At 47.1% G+C, this 19,561-nt stretch overlaps 1 protein-coding gene across 2 annotated transcripts in view; it reads left to right on the top strand.

The window, feature by feature from the left end:
• PRICKLE2 (prickle planar cell polarity protein 2) overlaps window positions 1-19,561 on the top strand; it is a 308,989-nt gene that overhangs the window by 254,428 nt on the left and 35,000 nt on the right. For both annotated transcript variants that reach the window (XM_058562464.1, XM_058562455.1), the window contains 4 exons: window positions 493-630; window positions 3,555-3,758; window positions 7,176-7,362; window positions 12,463-13,335. In XM_058562464.1, coding sequence (XP_058418447.1) covers window positions 493-630; window positions 3,555-3,758; window positions 7,176-7,362; window positions 12,463-13,335 — 1,402 coding nt within the window. The remainder of the gene's footprint in view (window positions 1-492; window positions 631-3,554; window positions 3,759-7,175; window positions 7,363-12,462; window positions 13,336-19,561) is intronic.

The raw sequence follows: 19,561 nt of genomic DNA, 5'->3' as shown, positions 1-19,561 counted from the left end.
ACAGAAGCCATGAGCATGTTGACAACTGTTCTGGCTCACTGGCCTGGAGCCAACCTTTGGTGTTGAGGATCGCTTACGTGGGCGCATGGAGTTGGAAGTATCAGGACCCCACAATCAATTTGATGATCCAAATCAATTTGAAAGAAGGATTGAAAGTCGCAGATCTTGACGAGCACCAAAGCCATCCCAGATGATTTTGATCTTAGTGTGGTGAGCAGAGTGGGGCAGAAAGGATGAGGAAGAGTTATAGAACGTTTATCTTGCTGAAGACTGGGGCTCTGAAATTTGGAGCCTTTGGTAAGCTATTTTGACTGTCAACAATCTTAGTAGAGACTCACTTTAAATAGCCCCAAGCCTGGTGGTGTTCAAGTTCAGGTTAGATCTATAAAACCAAATGGGAGCACATTTAATGCGAAAACTCGGAGACGTGAGCTTCAGGAATCCCAAAGAGCAAGGGCAGCCTCCTCCATGCCATTCTCTGTGTCTGTTCAGGTTCGATATTGCAACTCCCTGGATGAGGAAGAGAAGAGGGAGCTGAAGCTCTTCAGCAACCAGAGGAAACGTGAAAACTTGGGCCGAGGGAATGTCAGGCCCTTCCCAGTCACCATGACAGGAGCTATATGTGAACAGGTGAGTGTGGATTCCAAGAGTAAAGAGGGATTGCTCGGGCATCCTTTCTCTCATTTATTCATTTAACAATTATTTTGTTGAGTGCCTGCTTTGTCCCAGACACAGTTCTGGGCCGGGGGGATATAGCAGTGAACAAAATTTGAAAGCTTGATCTTGCCCTTGTAAGGAGTTAAGTTCTAGGGAAGAAGTCAGACAATAACATAAAAAAGATAGAAAAAATACAACAGGGAAGGGGGTTAGGAAGTGCTGGGAGGTTGCAATTTTCATTAAAGTGGCTGGAAAAGCCCCACTTAGAAGATGGCTACTGAGCAAAGATATGCAAGAACTGAGGGAGCGAGTCAAGCAGATCTCGGGGGACAGAGGGAACAACCAGCTCAAGGGCCCCAAGGCAGGAGCATTTCTTTGGTAAGTCTTCGGCCAGTATGGTTGGGCAGAGGGAGTAAAGGGAGAGAATTAGAAGAAAAAGAGTTTGTGGAGGGCCAGATCGTAGAAAGTTGTGTAAGCCATTGGAAGGAGATGGGGAGCTGTTGGAAAGATTTGAGCATTGCAGTGACATGATGGATTTATATTTTAAAATGACTCCTTTAGAAAATGGAGTTTGCCTGGACCATGTGTCAGCCTCTTTTCCAGGATTGTCCCAGGACCAGTGCCATTTAAATGATTATGATCATCTCCTTGGGTTTGAGGGTTCTTGAGCAAAGTGCATGAAGCCCCCATTCTCCCTAGGACCTCATTGAGCTCAAGAGTCTGGATTTGTTTTTTCTTCTACTCTCCCGGGAAGTCCTCAGGGCGTGGTGGAGGAGGGTTTTAAAGAAAGCTGGGTGGGAATCCAGCCTGCCTGAGTTCACCCTGGCCCACCTCCTGGCCACCAAAAGCCTTCTGGTGCTGGTGGGTTTTTTGGCTCTTCTCCTGGCCCTGCTGCCTTTTTTGCAGCCCCATCTAACTCCTTAAGCTCTTAAGGGACCCATCCAGGTGCTAAAGATATGTGAGCTGAAGAGAAAGCAAGATACCACCTGAGAGGAATGGATGCCATTTGGGTACCCTTTACTGAGATTTCAGAGGGATAAGGAGAGAAGGTTCAGGTGGATGGAATGGAGACACTACTTACAAAGGGGAGCCAAAGGACCAGAGATTTGGAGGTGGGATCTTCATCCTTGAGACCCACCCTTGAGATGCAGGTGATCAGTGGTTAAGATGGGAGATTTGGTGTGCTCATTTCAGGGCATCTGCCACTCTCGAGTCACTCTCCTGGAACCAGCCCAGCTGGGATTACCTAAGGCAAAAGGAAGGTTGGGCATTTCATGGGCAGATATCGAGAGTAGTATAGAATAGTGACAAGAGCATGGAGGCAAAAAAACAGAAGTTTGACTCATGTTTCTGCCAGATGACCTTGACCATGTTACTTTTCCTCAGTATTGTCACCTGCAAAATGGGGATAAAAAATGCCTACGTCATAGAACTATGGTGAGGATTAATATGGGATTCCGTATTCAAGTAATTCAACAAGGAGCCCATTAGACTGGGGTGGCTCTCATGCCTTGGTAGCTCCATACACAAACCAAAATCTAAGCCAGTGTCAATGTACTGGAGTCTAAGAAAATGAAACTTAAGAACAACCAATTGCAGCCGACTAGGCTTTCCCAAATAAAGCAACCTCTTAAGCTATAGTTAATCAAATAATTTCCTTGCTTCTGCTTCTCTCTAAAATCCTCTTCCGAAGCTCCTGTCAGTGGAGTGCTCCTAACTACCTCACCTTGACACTTGCTGCCCAATCTGAATCAGTGTTGGAGCAAATAAACTCGAAAACTTGAATGTGCCTCAGTTTATCTCTTCACAGCGTGCATACCTCAGCTCTACTAATGTTATCATGAAAGGCCTGGGTGGCACTTCCTGTAACATAATATCTTTCTTTTGTCCAGTCACTCATGAATGAGCCCCCAGAGACTGTTCCATGAGGTCTTTACCTCATTTTCTATGAAGCATTTCAACCCATATGATGTCCATGGTGTGGGAAAGGTTTGGAAGTAGCTTTTCTACTCTTTAAACATTGTCCCCAGAGCTCAGCCACTCACATGGGGCCATGGTACTAGACCCTCAGGCTGTGAACCTCACGGCCAATGCCATGGTCAGCAGAGAGCCTCCCCCTGGACCCGCTGCCTCACACTTTACTCCTTCCTCAAAGACCCTCAGGCCATATTTGTTTTATCCCAACCCCAACACTAAGCATGGGTCATCAGGGATTCTGCCTTGTTCCTTTCTGGATAGGAGAAGGAAGTTTGGAAAATGAGTGAGAAGATAGGAGAGGGAGAGAGAAGAAGCCCTTTCTATAGTCTGGCCTTAGAAGTGGTGCCTTTTCAATCAAGATTATGTAAAAAGATGTTAGAGGAAGCAGGCTAAAAGCATGCCTGAAAGGCTTTTAGAGAAGAGCATTAAAGGTGAGCATATTTTTATGACCCCCATGACCGCCATCTCAAAGTTCAGGCCCCACTCCCTCCCATGGCCCCATCTTTCCACCCACCACCCCCACAGCCTACTCCTCCTGGAGTTAAACTTGTCTATGCCTCTGCATGGAGTTTGGACTATCTAAAAGCTAATGAGACCTTCACTCTGTGTGCTTGTCTCCTGCCTGCAGAGCTCCTGTATGTTATTATGCTAAAAGAGTTTTTCTCCTTTCCACCTTTGTGATTCCTTATTTTCTCAGGTACTTTATTGTCATCTTACTTGTTGGCCCTGGGAAAGGAGGGTGCGGGGAGGGCAAGAAAACCCAGCCCCGCCACGTATGGAAAGCAGGTAGCACAGTGACTAGTTTGAAAATAAGTGCTCGATAACCAGCTAGTGGTGGTGGCAGTGGTCGTTTATCCTTTATGTGTGGCGCTGAGAGATGGGGGCTGGTGTTCATGCGGACGTTTCTGTTTGCCCCACAGTGCGGAGGCCAGATTAATGGCGGGGACATCGCTGTGTTTGCATCGCGAGCTGGCCACGGTGTTTGCTGGCACCCACCCTGCTTTATATGCACTGTCTGCAACGAGCTCCTGGTGGATTTGATCTACTTTTACCAAGATGGGAAGATATACTGTGGCAGGCACCACGCAGAGTGCCTGAAGCCGCGCTGTGCAGCCTGTGATGAGGTCAGAACACACTCCATGGGGCATGCAGCCCTGCCCGTCACCCCTCAGTTGTGCCATAGCCAATACGTTGTCCTGTGGCTTCCTGCACAGAAGAAAACCATAGGCCACTCCGCCTGCTTATATTAACCCTTTCCAGAGGTTGCTAGAATGTCCAGGATTGTGGCCCACTTTCCTGAATGTGGCAGTCTCATGGGCCTCCAGGTGGGAAGACAGTTTCTAGAGCTGAGGAGATTCCCGAGTGGCATACCCCTGGCACTAGGTCAGTTCAGAACTCTTAAAAAACAAAAAAGGCACTGTGCAGCTCTAGATTTCAGGCCAAATCCCAGGGAGTAATCATCAGTAATGGTGTGTTGCTTGAATCTTAAAATAGTTCTATTTCCTAAGATTCAAGGGGACAGAATGGGTTGAGAAGAGAACAAAATGAGTAGCATTATTTGATTCTCCCACAATTTACAAAAGTTCTGATGAGGATTCAGGAGGCAGATGGATACTCCATTTGGATAGCTCTGCCCCACATTCTAAGAGGTACTTGAATTTGTTACCCCGGGTAAGAAAGCAGACGGGAACACCAGGCCCATGCCTGAAGCACCAGAGACACACCTAAGTATGATCTGTAAGCTGAAAGAATAGAAAATCTGGTTCTGCTTAAAAGTTTGGAGCAGAAAGGAGAATGTTCTAAACCTGACCACTTTTATGGGAATAATTTGGGGAAAGGTCATGGACAGGGGTTTTCTCCTGCACAAGGTAGACTTTTGGTTTTATCTGACCCTGTAAACAGCAATGTGGGACCCTATAAACAACACTCCCTTTTTCAGCCAGAGTCCACTATTACATGGGCGTTTCTTCTTTATAAACTGCCTATCAGAGATTCATTCTTTAGGAAGAGGTTGATCAGCCTTAACTAATTAGGATTCTAATGCTAATAGTGACGTTCACAAGAGACCCTTTAGGCAGGCAGTTGGGAAACTGAGTTCAGGTCCAACTCTGCAATTCTAGGCGGCCACTTTACCTTCATGCCTCTGTTTCCACATCTGGAAATTGGTGCTTACAATATGACTTTATATTATCTAATGGCAAATAGAATATGATGATTAAGATGCTTTGAAATTTTTGTTTATTGAGATATAATTCATATAGCATAAAGTTCACCCTTTTAAGTTGTAGAATTCAGTGGTTTTTAGTATATTCACAAAGTTGTTACAACCATCACTACCATCTAACTGCATGTCATTTTCATCATTCAAAAAGAACCCCCATATCCATTAGCAGTCCCTCCCCTTTCCCCCCTCCCCCGGCCCCTGGCAGCCTGATCTCTTCTCTATGAATTTACACATTCTGGGCATTTCATATACATAGAATAATACAATGTATGACTTTTTGTGTCTAGCTTCTTTGGCTTAGCATGATGTTTTTAAAGTTAATCCACGTTGTAGCATGTGTCAGTACTTTCCTTTCCGTGTCTGAATAATATTTAATTGTATGTATCTATCACGTTTTGTTTAGCTATTTCTTAATTGATGGGCATGTAAGTTGTTTCGACTTTTTGACTATTATGAACAATGCTGCTATAGACTTTCTTTTACAAGTTTTTGTGTGGACATACATTTTCAGTTCTCTTGAGTATACTCCTAGGAGTGGAATTGCTGGATCATATGGTAATTCTGTGTTTAACTTTTTGAGGGAATCCAAACTGACTTCCAAAGCAGCTATACCATTTGACATTCCCACTCTCAGTGAATGAGAATTCCCCTTCCCCTCAACACTTACTATTGTCTGTCTTTTTCATTATAGTTGTCTTAGTGGGTGTGAAGTGATATCACATGGCAACTTTGATTTGCTTTTCTCTAATGGCTAATAATGTTGAGCATCTTTTCATGTATTTTTTGGCTATTTGTATATCTCCTTTTTTGGAGAAATGTCTATTCAAGTTCTTTGCCCATTTTTTCAGTTGGGTGACTTTTTTGTGTGTGTGAAGACGACTAGCCCTGAGCTAACATCCGTTGCCAATCCTCCTCTTTTTGCTGAGGAAGATTGGCCCTGGACTAACATCCATGCCCATCTTCCTATACTTTATATGGGGCGCCGCCACAGCATGGCTTGACAAGCGGCGTGTCTGTCCGCGCCTGGGATCCGAACCAGCGAACCCCAGGCCGCCAAAGCGGAAAGCACGAACTTAACCACTATGCCACGAGCCTGGCCCCGACTTTTCTTTTTATTGTGGAGTTGTAAGAGATGTTTATGTATTCTGAATATTAGTCACTTATCAGATACATGATTTGCAAGTATTTTCTCCCATTCTGTGGTTTTATTTTCACTTTCTTGATGATGTCCTTTGAAGCACAAAAGTTGTTAATTTTGATGAGGTCCAATTGATCTATTTTTCCTTTTGTTGCTTATGCTTTTAGTGTCACATCTAAGAAACCATTGCCTAATTGGCTGATCCAAGTTCAAGAAAACTTCTACCTGGGTTTTCTTCTAGGCATTTTATAGGTTTTTTGCTCTTAGATTTAGGTCTTTGATCCCTTTTGACTTAATTTTTGTATATGGTGTGAGGTAGAGGCAAGGCTTTGGCATAAGGCTATCCAGTTTTCCCTTCACCATTTGTTGAAGAGATTATTCTTCTTCCATTGGATGTCTTTGGCATCCTTGTTGATAATCAATTGGCTATAAATATCTGGGTTTATTTCTGTGCTCTCTACTCTATTGATCCATATGTCTGTCTTTATACCAGTACCACACGGCCTTGATTACTGTCATTTATAGTAAGCTCTTAGATCTATGCTGTGAAATTTTAAAAACTCTGTATTAGGAGTCAAAACATGAATGCTTCTGAGGGCTAGGCAGGTACTGTAAATGAAGGTGACTCATTTTAAGGCAACAGTGAGCGGGGAAGAATATGGCAAACTGAAGAACTCACCACTCATCTGAAAGTAGCAACCCCTCTTCTCAGTTCTAGCTTCTTGTTGCCGTGCAGGAATGTGTACCAAGCATTGCCAAATGTTATATCTTCAGAATAGAATCCAAGATTCCAGGTGTTTATATGACATTTCCCATTTTTAAAAATATTGTATAGAGGCCAAATAAAACAGTTATATATGTTCAAAGTGCCCATGAGCTGTCAGTTTTGGGTCCTGCTTTATATTCTCCAGGGTAGAACATTCTTTCTCTTATTAGAATGTGTTAAATTAATCACTGGCCAGGCCAGAAACCATGTTTCATTGTGCTTTAGGCAAATCCAAATATGGGAGCTAACATAGATATAGAATAAACATATACATATACATTTTTCTTTAATAATTTGTGGGCGGGACCTGCTTTCCTACTCTTTTGATTTGGGGCTCCCATAGCTTTCCTCCTTTCAAGTGCATTCTCATGGCTGGGTCTTAACCACTGACTGTTTGGCTTCCCCATCTCCAGATCATCTTTGCAGATGAATGCACGGAAGCTGAGGGGCGGCACTGGCACATGAAACACTTTTGCTGCTTCGAGTGCGAGACGGTGCTGGGCGGCCAGCGCTACATCATGAAGGAGGGAAGGCCCTACTGTTGCCACTGCTTCGAGTCCTTGTACGCAGAATATTGTGACACCTGTGCCCAGCACATAGGTGAGGCAATGCTTGGTGCTCAGCTCGGTCCTACTGTGACTGGATCTCCTTTGTGTCTGGTATAGTTAGAAGGCCTTTGGTTGCAAGTAATAGAAACGCAGCTCATACTAGCTTAAGTGAAAAGGGGAATTTCTTAGCTCACGTTACTAGCAAGGCCAAGGAGTATGCTGGCTTCAGGTGGGGATGGATCAAGTCTTCAAACAAAGTCTGTTTTTTCTGTGTCTCGGCTCAGCTTGCTTTTCAGCTTGGCATCCTGTGGAAGCAAGCTGTCTTCACATGGTTGCTAAGATGACCCCCAGGTACATAATCTTAGCACTTGCTTTCTCAAAAGGAGTGGGGCCGTGTCTCTTCTAATAGACAGATTAGTTCCTCCAAATAGGGACCTAATCATCCCTGGTTTGGTCATATGTTCTACCTTGGAAACAAGAGAATAGGGTATTCCTCTTGGTCTGCCTGAGTCATGGACCGACCCCTGAGATGGGACTACGTGAGGTACAGCCCCACTACCAAGAGGAAAATGTAAGCAGATGTCTTCCACAGCCTCCTTGGAAAAACTCGAGGGTTAGCCGAGGGAGGAATGAAAGCAGTCCTCTTGGTAGGAAGAGACACTCAAGAAAACCAAATGGTTTCTGGCAAGCATGTCTTTAAAAATAAAAAATCAGCGAAAGCTGACTCAGCCACATATAAAGCAAGAGAACCTCAAATAGCTCATAAGCTATAAACTCCCCAAATAAGCGGTAGATCTGAGATGGAGAAAATCGTTTTCCCTCTGCAAATAACCAATTTGTTCAATGCTTCGATGCTATTCCGGATCATGCTGCATCTGCGGCTTATTCATTCAACTTGCCTGTTCTGGCACCTTGAGAAGAGCCGCCCTTTAAAAAGAAAAAAAGTTGGCAGCGGATGAATGTCTGTGAGACCAGCAGCCTCATCTTCCTGTGGCTTGTGCAGTTCCAAGAAATCTGCTCAGAAGCTGCCAGCTTCTTAGCTATGGTGGGGAGATATGGAGATAATCAGCCTAGGAGCCCGTTTTGCCCCACTTAAAAAGATTTTATCAGGAACAAAAAGAATTGGCTTTGTCTCCCTGGTTCCTCAGAAGTGATGTATTCAAGTGAAAAATTAGCTAGTAGTGTGGAGAGCTTTGTGTGCTGATAAAAATCACAGCTTTGTGGACAAGGCACCTACTGTGTGCTCAGTGGTCCTTTGTCGTTGGGCAATCCATCCACAGACTCAGGCCTGCTTCCTGAGGCCTTCCTGAGCTGGAGTCCCTGCCCAGCCAGGGTTAAACATTGCTGCTGACCTTTATGCAGCAGCATTCCCTTCTGGGGGCCTAGGTGATGTGCGAATCCCTTCTCCAAACCCCTAAAAACCTCACCCTCTCACAGCCCAATGCCGCAACCCTGTACCGAAGAGCTTTCATTTCTCACAGGATCAAAACAGTGAGACAGACTTTCTGTTATGCTGAGAGTTAGGAAATAGGGAGCCTGATTTGGACAGGTGGCTGGGCATGTGAGGAGGGGCAGGGGGTGGGACACTGTCAGGGGAAAATGATGCAACTTACCCAGCATTGCTCACCGTGGCTTCTGGATTTGCAAGTAGGTGCTTGCTCGGATGAGAGGGGCTGAGTGTACAGAAAACTTACCTATGGCAACGATACCCCTTCTCAGTAGTATTTCTGTTTCTTCTGTCCCTTTCCATTGAGGCTTAAAAGCCTCTCCAGAAACTGCCACTTAGAATTTGTGCTCAGTGGCTTGGAAGAGAGAAAATCTGTCTGTCACCACAGCATGTACACCTCAGAAGGCTCCTCTGTTTTCTTCTCTTTCTCTCTTCTTTTAGCTATTTGAAGCTTTGATTGGCATTCCCTTCTCTTCCCCTCTTAAACCCATAAAAGGCATCAATGTTTTACTGGAAAAGGGGACCTCTGGCCTGTCGTATTGTCACTGCTCTAGTTAAAATGCTGTCCCTGATTTTTTTTTTCCTAAATCCACAGAATCCTAAATTCTGTAAAACATAATGTTCCTGTGACAGCAAAGGGTATGCTCTGCATATCATACCACAGTCCCTGGGTGCTTTACTCTGACCATATTATACAAATATTCCATATTTATATAGCCGCTCAGAATGGACCCTGCATCAGGCAGCTGTTGCCAGGGCAACGGTACTTTTGCCTGCACACGGCAGAGTAAACAGTCCTATAAACAGAGCGAGGCTGTAGCAGCAGTAGACACATACACCCTCGGAGAAGTGCTTAAAGGGCTTAGAGAGGGAATAAAAAAGGAACGCTTAGATGTGGAACGGCAGAGCCCTTTTCCAGATGTTTAGAGTTCAGGAGCAGTGCAGAGCACCATCTGGCATCGTTGATGTTTATCAGGGGCCACGTTCCGCTGCCCGCTGGGCTGCTTTGAAACATGCCTCCCTTTCCACTCTCCCTACCGTGGCCCAGTCTTCTGCGAAGCTTCATCTCCAGAACTAGGCCTTTGCTGCCACATCTGAGTGTGTTTCCTTGCTGAAGTAGCTGGTGGAGGACGGGCTGTGGGAACTGGACTTCCTGTGTTCCTCTAAGAGGGAGTGGGTAAGGCTGCAGCTGCTTGGGACACAGTGCTGAGGAGGAGCTCAGAGTAAGGACCCAGGGCAGCTGGGACAGGATGTCAGTACAAGCTCCCTGAAGGGGCCAGGGGGAGACCAAGCCAGCCTCAGAGTTCTTCCTTGGCCTGCATCTGGCAGCAGCCCTCAGAAATAGAGAGAGACAGGCATTAAGACCTAATAAAGATGCGAGAAGAAGAGCAGTCAGAATAGTTAGCAGGCACGGGCCTAAGCACTCTCTGCATATTAATGTAGTCAATCCTCACAGCAACCCTAGGAAGTAAGTACTATTATTATCCCCATTTTACTGCAGAGGAGACTGAGGCACAGAGAGATGAAGTCACTTGCCTAGGGTCACACAGCCAGACAGCAGCAGAGCCAAGATTTCAACCCAAGCTGTTGGGTTTCAGCATGTTTACAACCAGCTGGAAGGGCCTGGAGCTGGGATTTGAACCTGTGTTTGTCTGAGCCCTGAAGCCTCACTCTCAACTACTAGAGAGCTGTGCCTCCCTGTGCGGCCTGCCCTGTTTCCTCCCAGGAGCCTGGGGAGGAAGTGTGGATGGAGACACAGCTCTGTGTCTGTCTGCGGCTGTCTCTAGACCGCCCGGCCTCCTGGGAATACTGTGCTGAGAGGGAGTTGATCCAGGGTGGCCCTCTCACCTTGGAGGGGCCCTTGTGGCTGCTCCTGTCCCTCTAAAAATCCCCTCTTAGACCCTACGGCCTGACTGTTAAATAAAGAAGCCCCCCCTGCCTTAGTTTAGGGAGGAGCCAGTAGGAGAAGAGTTTGCCTTCTGCCCCTCTGTCCCTGGGATCCAGGCACTTAAAGGAAAACAAGGAGAGCAGGGGGAGGCCGGGAGAGGCTGCTCTGCTGCTTGCCTTTTCTCTTTTTCTCCCAGTTTCTTGTCACCACCTCTCTAGACAGGTATCTAGAAGTCATTTCTGGAAAGTCCAGGCTCAGGACCCTCAGCCACTAAAGGTGAAGGTTCCCATTAGTACCACCCGTCCGGGAAGACATTTATTGTCAGACATCAGGAGTCTTGCAGAAGCCCCCTTCCATCCCACAGTATTTGCTGGGACTACGTTCTCAGCAGGCTCTCCCCACGGGAGGGGGGCCCCAGCAGCTCCTGGCTTCTGTTTTGCCAGTTTAGCAACTGCTGTCAAAAGAGAGCCTCCCCGGGGCACTATCTTAGCAACAGTCACAGGTGACCTACTGCAGTTCACGTGCTCACCCCTGAACTAGTCTCTAGGCTGGGAGATAGGTTTTTTACTGGCCAGGTGCTGGGTCTGGGCGTGAGTTGAGCCATACCCAAAGCTCATGGCCCAGGGGTGGCAGGGAGATGGTGTCCCACAGGGAGATTAAGTCCTAGAACCAGAGGAGGGCAGAAGAGATGCTGAGGAGCAAGAACAGCTGGGGCTGTGGGAAATTCCCGTATACAGGTGTAACAGGATCCCAGGTGTAACAGGATCCTGTAAACCAGGCACAGCCCTGGCATGGGGAAGAAATGTGTTTCCTCCTTTCCTGATGAGGTTAAGCAAAGGGTATGCGTGCTTATGGAGGGGAGCTATCTTTGACAAACCGTGTCCATATTTTTCCTTACCAAGAGCTGATTTTTCCTTACCAAGAGCTGAAATCCACTGTTTTCTTGTCCACTGAGCTGCTATAGTGATTACCCTTTGGAATGGCATACACTGGTGATAGGGTTCAATTCATCTATCCATTCAACATATGAAGAGCCCCTAGGATGCACCAGGCCGTGTTCCTGGAAATACCAAAGAAACTTAATGACCCTGTCCTCATAGAGCTCACTTTTAGTGGGGGAGAGAACTGATAAACAGATGCACATATGTAGTGGTGCAGTGTCAAGCGGTATTCACGCCATGCAGAAAAATACAGCAAGTAAGGGTGGAGAATGATAGAGAGCATGCTATTAGGGTGGGCAGGAAGACTTCTCCGAGGAGTTGGCATCTGAGCAGACCCCTGAGTAGAGTGGTGGAGACAGTATCAATGTCATGGTTAGGAGCAAGACTTCCTGGGTACAGATCTCATCTATGATTCTTAGCTAGTTTACATTAGGCGAGTTATTTAACCTCCTGTGCCTCTGTTTTCTCATCTGAAAAATGGAAATAATATTAGAAACCTACCTCATACAGTTGAGGGGTTAAATGAGTTTACATATATGCAAAGCGTTTAAATCAGTGCTTCATCATACGTTAGTACCATTATTGCTGTTTGTCTCGAGGAATGTGTCCCAGGCAGAAGGATTCATGGACAGGCCATTTTGGTCTAGTTTCTCTATACTCAGAGCAAATGAGTTAAGAAGGAGCTGACTGGTAAACAAGGGGGCTGTCATAATAGGACATGAATACCATTTACGTGGGGACCTGATCATTGACTTATTGACATTTTTTTCTTCTGCCCCTGGAACCCTGAGACAAACCAGGGTGCAGTATGCTGCACGTCGTATTGCAATACTCTGAGCAGCTCGTCAGCCTCTTCCGTGTCTCTTCTTTCCCCAGGGATCGACCAAGGTCAGATGACCTATGACGGCCAACACTGGCATGCCACTGAGACCTGTTTCTGCTGTGCTCACTGCAAGAAATCTCTCCTGGGGCGGCCATTCCTCCCAAAACAGGGCCAGATATTCTGTTCCCGGGCCTGCAGTGCTGGGGAGGACCCTAATGGCTCCGACTCATCCGATTCAGCCTTTCAGAATGCCAGGGCCAAGGAGTCCAGGCGTAGCGCCAAAATCGGCAAGAACAAGGGCAAGACGGAGGAGCCCGTGCTGAACCAGCACAGCCAGCTCCAGGTGAGTTCCAGTCGGCTGTCGGCCGATGTGGACCCCCTGTCGCTGCAGATGGACCTGCTCAGCCTGTCCAGCCAGACGCCCAGCCTCAACCGGGACCCCATTTGGAGGAGCCGAGATGAGCCTTACCATTATGGGAACAAGATGGAGCAGAACCAGTCCCAGAGTCCTTTGCAGCTCCTCAGCCAGTGCAACATCAGAACTTCCTACAGTTCGGGAGGGCAAGGGGCTGGGGCCCAGCCTGACATGTGGGCCAAGCACTTCAGCAACCCCAAAAGGAGCTCGTCACTGGCCATGAAGGGGCATGGCGGCAGCTTCATCAAGGAATGCCGAGAGGACTATTACCCGGGAAGGCTGAGATCCCAGGAGAGCTACAGCGATATGTCCAGTCAGAGCTTTAGTGAAACCCGAGGCAGCATCCCGGTCCCCAAATATGAGGAGGAGGAGGAGGAGGAAGGGGGCATATCCGCTCAGCAGTGTCGGACCCGTCATCCCATCAGTTCCCTGAAATACACTGAGGACATGACACCCACAGAGCAGACCCCTCGGGGCTCCATGGAATCGCTGGCCCTGTCTAATGCAACAGGTAGGTTCTTTTCACCTGGAAAACAGAGCAAGGGGGAATCTCCAGGTGACCTGATGCTGGTGCCCAGGATTTTAGTGTTGTCCCTGCCATGTGCCCTCCTCCGACAGATTATTGAGGAAGGTGAGCCCAAATTTCAGATGGCTTTTGTGTTTGATTGGATTCCCTATAAGCAGAGTCGGAGACAAGGATTAGATGCCCGTGATGTGTTGAGGGCATGCTTCCAGGGAAATAGAGTGAGAGAAGCAGGGCAGGATGTGGGGAGGAGCCAAGCGAAGAATGATGTCTAGGCTGGAGTCTAGCTGCAGCCTGATCCCACAGGGGGCTCTAGAGGGTGAGTTGCACCATACGCTTTGTTCCCTCTTGCGGCAAAGGGGCTGACATTTTACACCACTGTGTCAGTCAGTCGTTGACTTTGGGCTGCAGGAGTGATTCAGGGATGAGGCTGTGGATGTGGGCGTGGGGCAAGGCAGCTCCTGTCGGCCAAAGGCAACAGCCAAAGGAGAGAGGGCAGCTGTGACCTGGACGCAGTACTCACAAAACCAGGTGCTGCTTGGGACCCCAAAGCATCCATGACAGCTTCCGAGGCTGCTCTGAACCCCAGTGTCTCATTAGGAAGCTGGTTTTAACGTACAGATAAAGTCAAAAGAAGTGTGCATAGATAAGGAGAAGGCAGGCAGGCTGAAAAGACAGAAGTGGAGAGAAAGAGAGAGACACTCCAATGCCTGCTCTCTCCAAACAAATTGTCCAGCTGGTCTGTGTGCGTGGGAAGACGGATGTAGATGCTCTCTAAGATGGCGCTACTCAAATTGTAGTCTGAAGATCAGGGCTGGCCACAGTCCACAGCGAGCTAAGTGCTGAAGTTGACAGTGTTTAGAAATTCTTAGCACAATTTGACATTGCTGCGACATCCAAGTGCATGTTCAGTGGGCTTGTCTTATTGGTCCAGGAACAAACCAATCAGGGTTTTGTAGAACCCATGGGGGAGTTGTCAGTGGCATGTGCTGTGTATCAGTCGTGCTCAGCAGGGCCACATATCAGTCAGTCCACAATGGATTGAAAATAAAAACTGGTCCTTCCCCATGGATAGAGAGGTACTGCTCTAAGATGCACTAAGTGTATCGGCCCCTTTCGGGCAGGACACTCGAGGAGGGAGACACACGTCTACCCCTTACAATAGGGATGCCATAGTCAAATGTGTCTCGATGGAGATTGTAACAGACTTGCACATGTCAGCCCCATCTGGAGGGGACAGCCACTGCTCAGCTCCCCAGGTGATTTCCCCAAAGTCACCCAGCTTTTAAAAGATGGATCTGGGATTTGAACCTGTGCATATGTCCCCAGAGCAATGCTCTTAATCACACCAGGCTGCCAGCGTACTATGAGCCCCATGCTGTCAAATCTACTAGTTTTTCCAGACAAGTTAAACATATGGAATTTTTTTTTGGTGAGGAAGATTGGCTCTGGGCTAACATCTGTTGCCAATCCTCCTCTTTTTGCTTAAGGAAGATTGTCCCTGAGCTAACATCTATGCCAGTCTTTCTCCATTTTGTATGTGGGATGCCGCCACAGGATGGCTTGATGAGTGGTGTAGGTCCACACCCGGGATCTGAACCTGCGAACCCGGGCTGCCCAAGCGGAGCATGCCAACCTTAACCACTACGCCATGGGGCTGGCCCCAATACGTGGATGTTTTTTAATGTGAAATCTATTTAAACTCTCTGCTAGACAAGCAAAATGTGTCTCTGAGTTGTAGGATGTCTATACAGTGTGTTTTTAACTTTTGTCGCCCTCAAATGCTTTCACGTCTATGTTCTTATTTGTCCTAGAGAACAAATAGCAAATATCCTTACCCCCGTGTTTCAGATGAGGAAAATGAGGCCTTGGTGACTAAGCACCTTACCTAATGTCATTGAAGTGAGCAATTAGTGCAGAGTGATGACTGCCTGGCCTCCAGCCCAGTTTGTGTTATTCTCAAAAGATTCATGTGCTATAATTATTTAAGAGGCCAGGAGACAAATAGGTAATTCAGCTTCTGAAGCAGAGTTTCTCAAAGCTAGACCACCTGCATTAGAAGCATTGGCTGCTCACTTAAAATATGAATTCCTGGGCCCCATACCCCTTGCACCAGAGCCTATAGAGGTGGGGCCCAGGAACCTGCATGTTAACCAGCTCCCTGCTGATGCTGATGCAGCCATTGTCTGAGAACAGTTGTTCCTGGGTTTGTCTGTCCTGACTTTATTGTCCTCAAACTGTGACTTATGAGGAAATCAGGAGATCTAGGGCTTGGGGAACGCTGGAAAGGCCATGTGGTTATGTTTGAAGAACATACAGTCTCTGATCCTAAGGAAGAGGCAGGAAATTTATCCCCTGATTTTCTGTGGGTCTTTGGGCAAAGTAACTAATGCCTCCGTCTCTGAGGAAAAGCAGCCCTGAGCCATGTCTGACACAGCTGAGAAAAAGTCCTCAGATCAGCACTGTCCAATACAGTCGCCACTAGCTGCATATGACTACTGAAATTTGAATTAGTTAAAATTAAATGAAGTTAAAATATCAGGCCATCAGCTGCACATTTCAAGTGCTCAACACCAATGAACTGAATTTTAAATGTCATTTCATTTGAATCATTTTAAATTTCAGTAGCCACATGTAGCTAGCGGCTACCCTGTTGGATAGCGCGTGACGGAAGTGAGCTGTTAGAATGAGCACGATTTCAACCCCATCCTTAGTCTCTTTGGAAGTTCTCACATGAGCCCTGGTTTTCCAGATTCTCACTTAACGGTTTGGAGTACCGGTTCGAATCCAGCCTTCATCATGTAGGAGCTGTGTGGTCTTGAACAAATTGCTTCAATTCTATAAGGCTCAATTTCCTCATCTGTGGAATGTAGTGAATAATACTACTTCCTGTGTAGGGTTTCTGTGAGAATTAAATGATAATGCATTTTTAAACTCGTTAGTATAGTCTTTGACACATATGACCCTCGGTAGCGGTTACCTGATCTTTTATTAGTATTATTTCTCTCATCCCAAACGTACTGGTGCATAGTTTTGGCCTCTAGGAATGTTTTTGCTCCTGACATCTCCCAGCATCTCCAGCTGTGCAGGTTTGCATTTTTAGGTTTGAAAATGCTCCTTGGGCTCCTCTTTTTCCTAACCAGCGTGAGAAGAGCTGAACGTGGAAGAGAGACAGGGAAGTAAAAAAAAAATCCCTTTTGTGCCCCTGTGTTTCCATGGATCTGTCAGGCACAACAGCGTGGAAGAAAGATCGTGGCTAATATTCTAAGCACAGCCTCATCGTTCGTCACTGCAGCAGACCCTAAAGAGCCTTTCACTTCCTACGCCTCGCACACATGCACCAAGCACACGGTGTTGCCTAGACTTGGAAAGTCGGTCTTTTTACCGCCAACCCTCACTGCTGCATTTGAATTTTAGTAAAAAATTCAGTAGTCTTTTGAGAAGGCAGCATTCTGAACTGTCTGTGTATGTTTAAATCCTAGAATCGCCATCTATGAGTAACAGGTACGTGTCACCAAAGGTTTAGTCAGGACACCTGGATCCTTCAGTGAAAGCTAGATATCAGGATAATGGATTTTTTTTTTTCTTCCAGGGTCAGTTACTTATGCTATTGAATAAGTCTGTAGTGTTTAATCAGGCACAAGCATGATCTTTTCGTGGGCAGCATTTTTCCTCAGAACAGATCTGGAAAACCAGATAGCCCCACTGGCTTGCCAGCCTCAGATCTGGGCTCGGCACCTCCCGATTTGTTTAGAATTGGGAGCGTACATCCCTTCTCCTTGGAAAACACAGTCCATCCCTCATGTTCACACAGCGTGAGTCAGGCAAGCACAGTCACCATGTGCACCACCGCCGTGTAGGAGCCTCGCAGAAGCTCTTTAACCCTTTAACCCTGCTATTGCCTAAATGCACCTCTGAAGCAGCTTGCAGCCTAGGTGATCATAGTATTAGAAATAATGATAACAACAACATCGACAGCAACTAACATCATTGGGTGTTTATCATGTGCTTGGTAGAGTTCTAAGCACTTTACATGAGCTAACTCACTTAATCCTCACAACAACCCTAGGAGGTAGAGACAGTTGTTATTCCCATTTTACAGATGACACAAGTGAGGCGCAGAGAGGATAAGTAACCCAAGGCCACACAGCTTGGAAGTGAAGGAGCGGGATTCAAACTCAGTCATTCTAGCTCCAATGCCTGTGCCTTTAATCACTAGACCATGGCTGATGTGAGTGAGGATGATGACAACAACTGATGATACTCATAACATGACCTAGCATGCTAATGACTTCGTGGATAACATCTCTCTAAATCTTCATAACAAGCCTGTGAGATAAGTCTGATTATTATACCCATTTTACATATGAGTACACTACAGTTCATAGAAGTTGTGACTCGTGGTCACCCCTGACGGCCAGGACTTGCGCCCAGTGCGATAGTCTACAAAGCCTCTTAACCCCTCTGAGGCACATCCTCACGGGAAGGGTCGTGATCACAATCAGGAGATTTGTACAATGACTCTCTCTGAAGGGACAAGGATTCCTTTTCCTGTTGTAGCCGGTTTGTTGCTGTGTCTCTTTGGCCCTGACAGAGGTAGAGGGAAGCTTGAGAGCACAGGTGTCATGAAAGCTGAACGGCAGGAGGCAAAGGTGGCTGACCAAGGTGATGTGCCCGGATCAGAGGCAAGAAAGACAAAGGAGACAGACAGATTGTCCAGGCGTTGGCACCCAGGCAGGACGCACCGATGGAGAGGAGACCAAGGCTGTAGTGCGACTTAGGGTCAGGGTTCAAGTCAGCTGGGACCAGGTATAGAGAAGAGCTGGAATTGGGACTGGTGGCCTCAGCAGAGGCCACACCAAAGGAGAGTGTCAGCTGGTCCCCAGCAAAGGGCCCCTGTGTGCAATGATGAGGCTGGGCATATGGCTGTTCCTTGAGGATGGGCCGGATTCTGTAAGGGGTGGTTGGCTCACAGAGAGCTGAGACCTGTAGGAAGGAAATGCAGACGTGGATGGGAGGGGAAAGATGGTTTCTATTCGTTCATTCATTCATTCAGCCAGCAACGTGACTTGAGTGCCTCCCCTATGAATTACAGCAGAATGAGTGTGAGCATGGGCTGTAGACCAGTCTGCCAGAGTCGCAAATTGGACTTTCCAGTTTAATACCTATGTGATCTTGGGCAACTGGCTTATCTATTCTGTGCCTCAGTGTCCTCATCTTTGAAATGGAGTGACAACAGTCCCTTGTAGGGTTGTGGTGGGAATTTAATGAGTTAATTCCTATAAAGAACTTAGGACAGTGCCTAATACTCTCAAGTGCTCAGTGAATATTAGCTGTTAGTATTAGTAGATGCCACAGCCTGTGCAAGGTGCTGGAGATGCAGTGCTGAGCCAAAGTGGACATGGGCCTTGCCCTCCTGCAGCTCACAGTCTAGTGAAGTTTCATAGATAGTAACCATCTAATTGTACAATATAAAATTGCGTCTGTGGTAAGCGTGGGGCTAGGAGGGCATATAAAGAAGGATATGGCCGAGTCAGGGAGGTCAGAGAGGGCATCCTGAAAAAGCGATGCCAAAGGGATGAGAGAGGGAGCATTCCAGCCAGCAAGAGCAGCATGTGCAGAGGTCCTGTTGTTGGAATGTGTGGCCAGTAGGAAGAACTGAAAGAAGGCCCTGTGGCTGGGTAGAGCACAGAGAGTAACAGGGCTGGGAAGTAAGGCAAGGGCTAGGTGGTGTGGAGGCGTTTAGGATATTTTAAGAGTTGGGCCTTTCCACTAGGGGCCACGGAAAGCCCTTCAAGTTTCAGGCAAGCAGGGAGGGGAAGTGACATGATCAGATTTGCATTTTGAAAAGATGGCTCCTGCTACTGTGTGGGGAATTGGTTGGAAGAGGGCAAGTGCTAATGCAGGGAGACCTCTGCAGCCCAGGGAGGAGGTGAAGGTGGCAGCACCCAGGTATAAAGACTGAATGAAGACTGAAATAAGAGGATGGATATGACAGTGACTTAGGAGAGGAAGTTGGCAGAGGTTTACAGTGCCCCTGCAGGAGGGGTCCTGGGAGACAGAGAGGATAGATTTGAAAACCTAGAAATGGATAAAAATTTGCCTACTCTGTGATTTTTGACCCACACCAGCATCAGCTGTAAGCACATGTGTCACCGGCCTGGATGTGCAGAGACGCAGCAGGAAGAGAAGTCTGGAAGGGCTTCCTGCCGTC

Source organism: Diceros bicornis, chromosome 2, assembly GCF_020826845.1.
Source record: "Diceros bicornis minor isolate mBicDic1 chromosome 2, mDicBic1.mat.cur, whole genome shotgun sequence".
NCBI lineage: Eukaryota > Metazoa > Chordata > Mammalia > Perissodactyla > Rhinocerotidae > Diceros > Diceros bicornis.
Note: the sequence above shows the minus strand (reverse complement) of the source record. Positions and strands in the feature narration are given on the sequence as shown.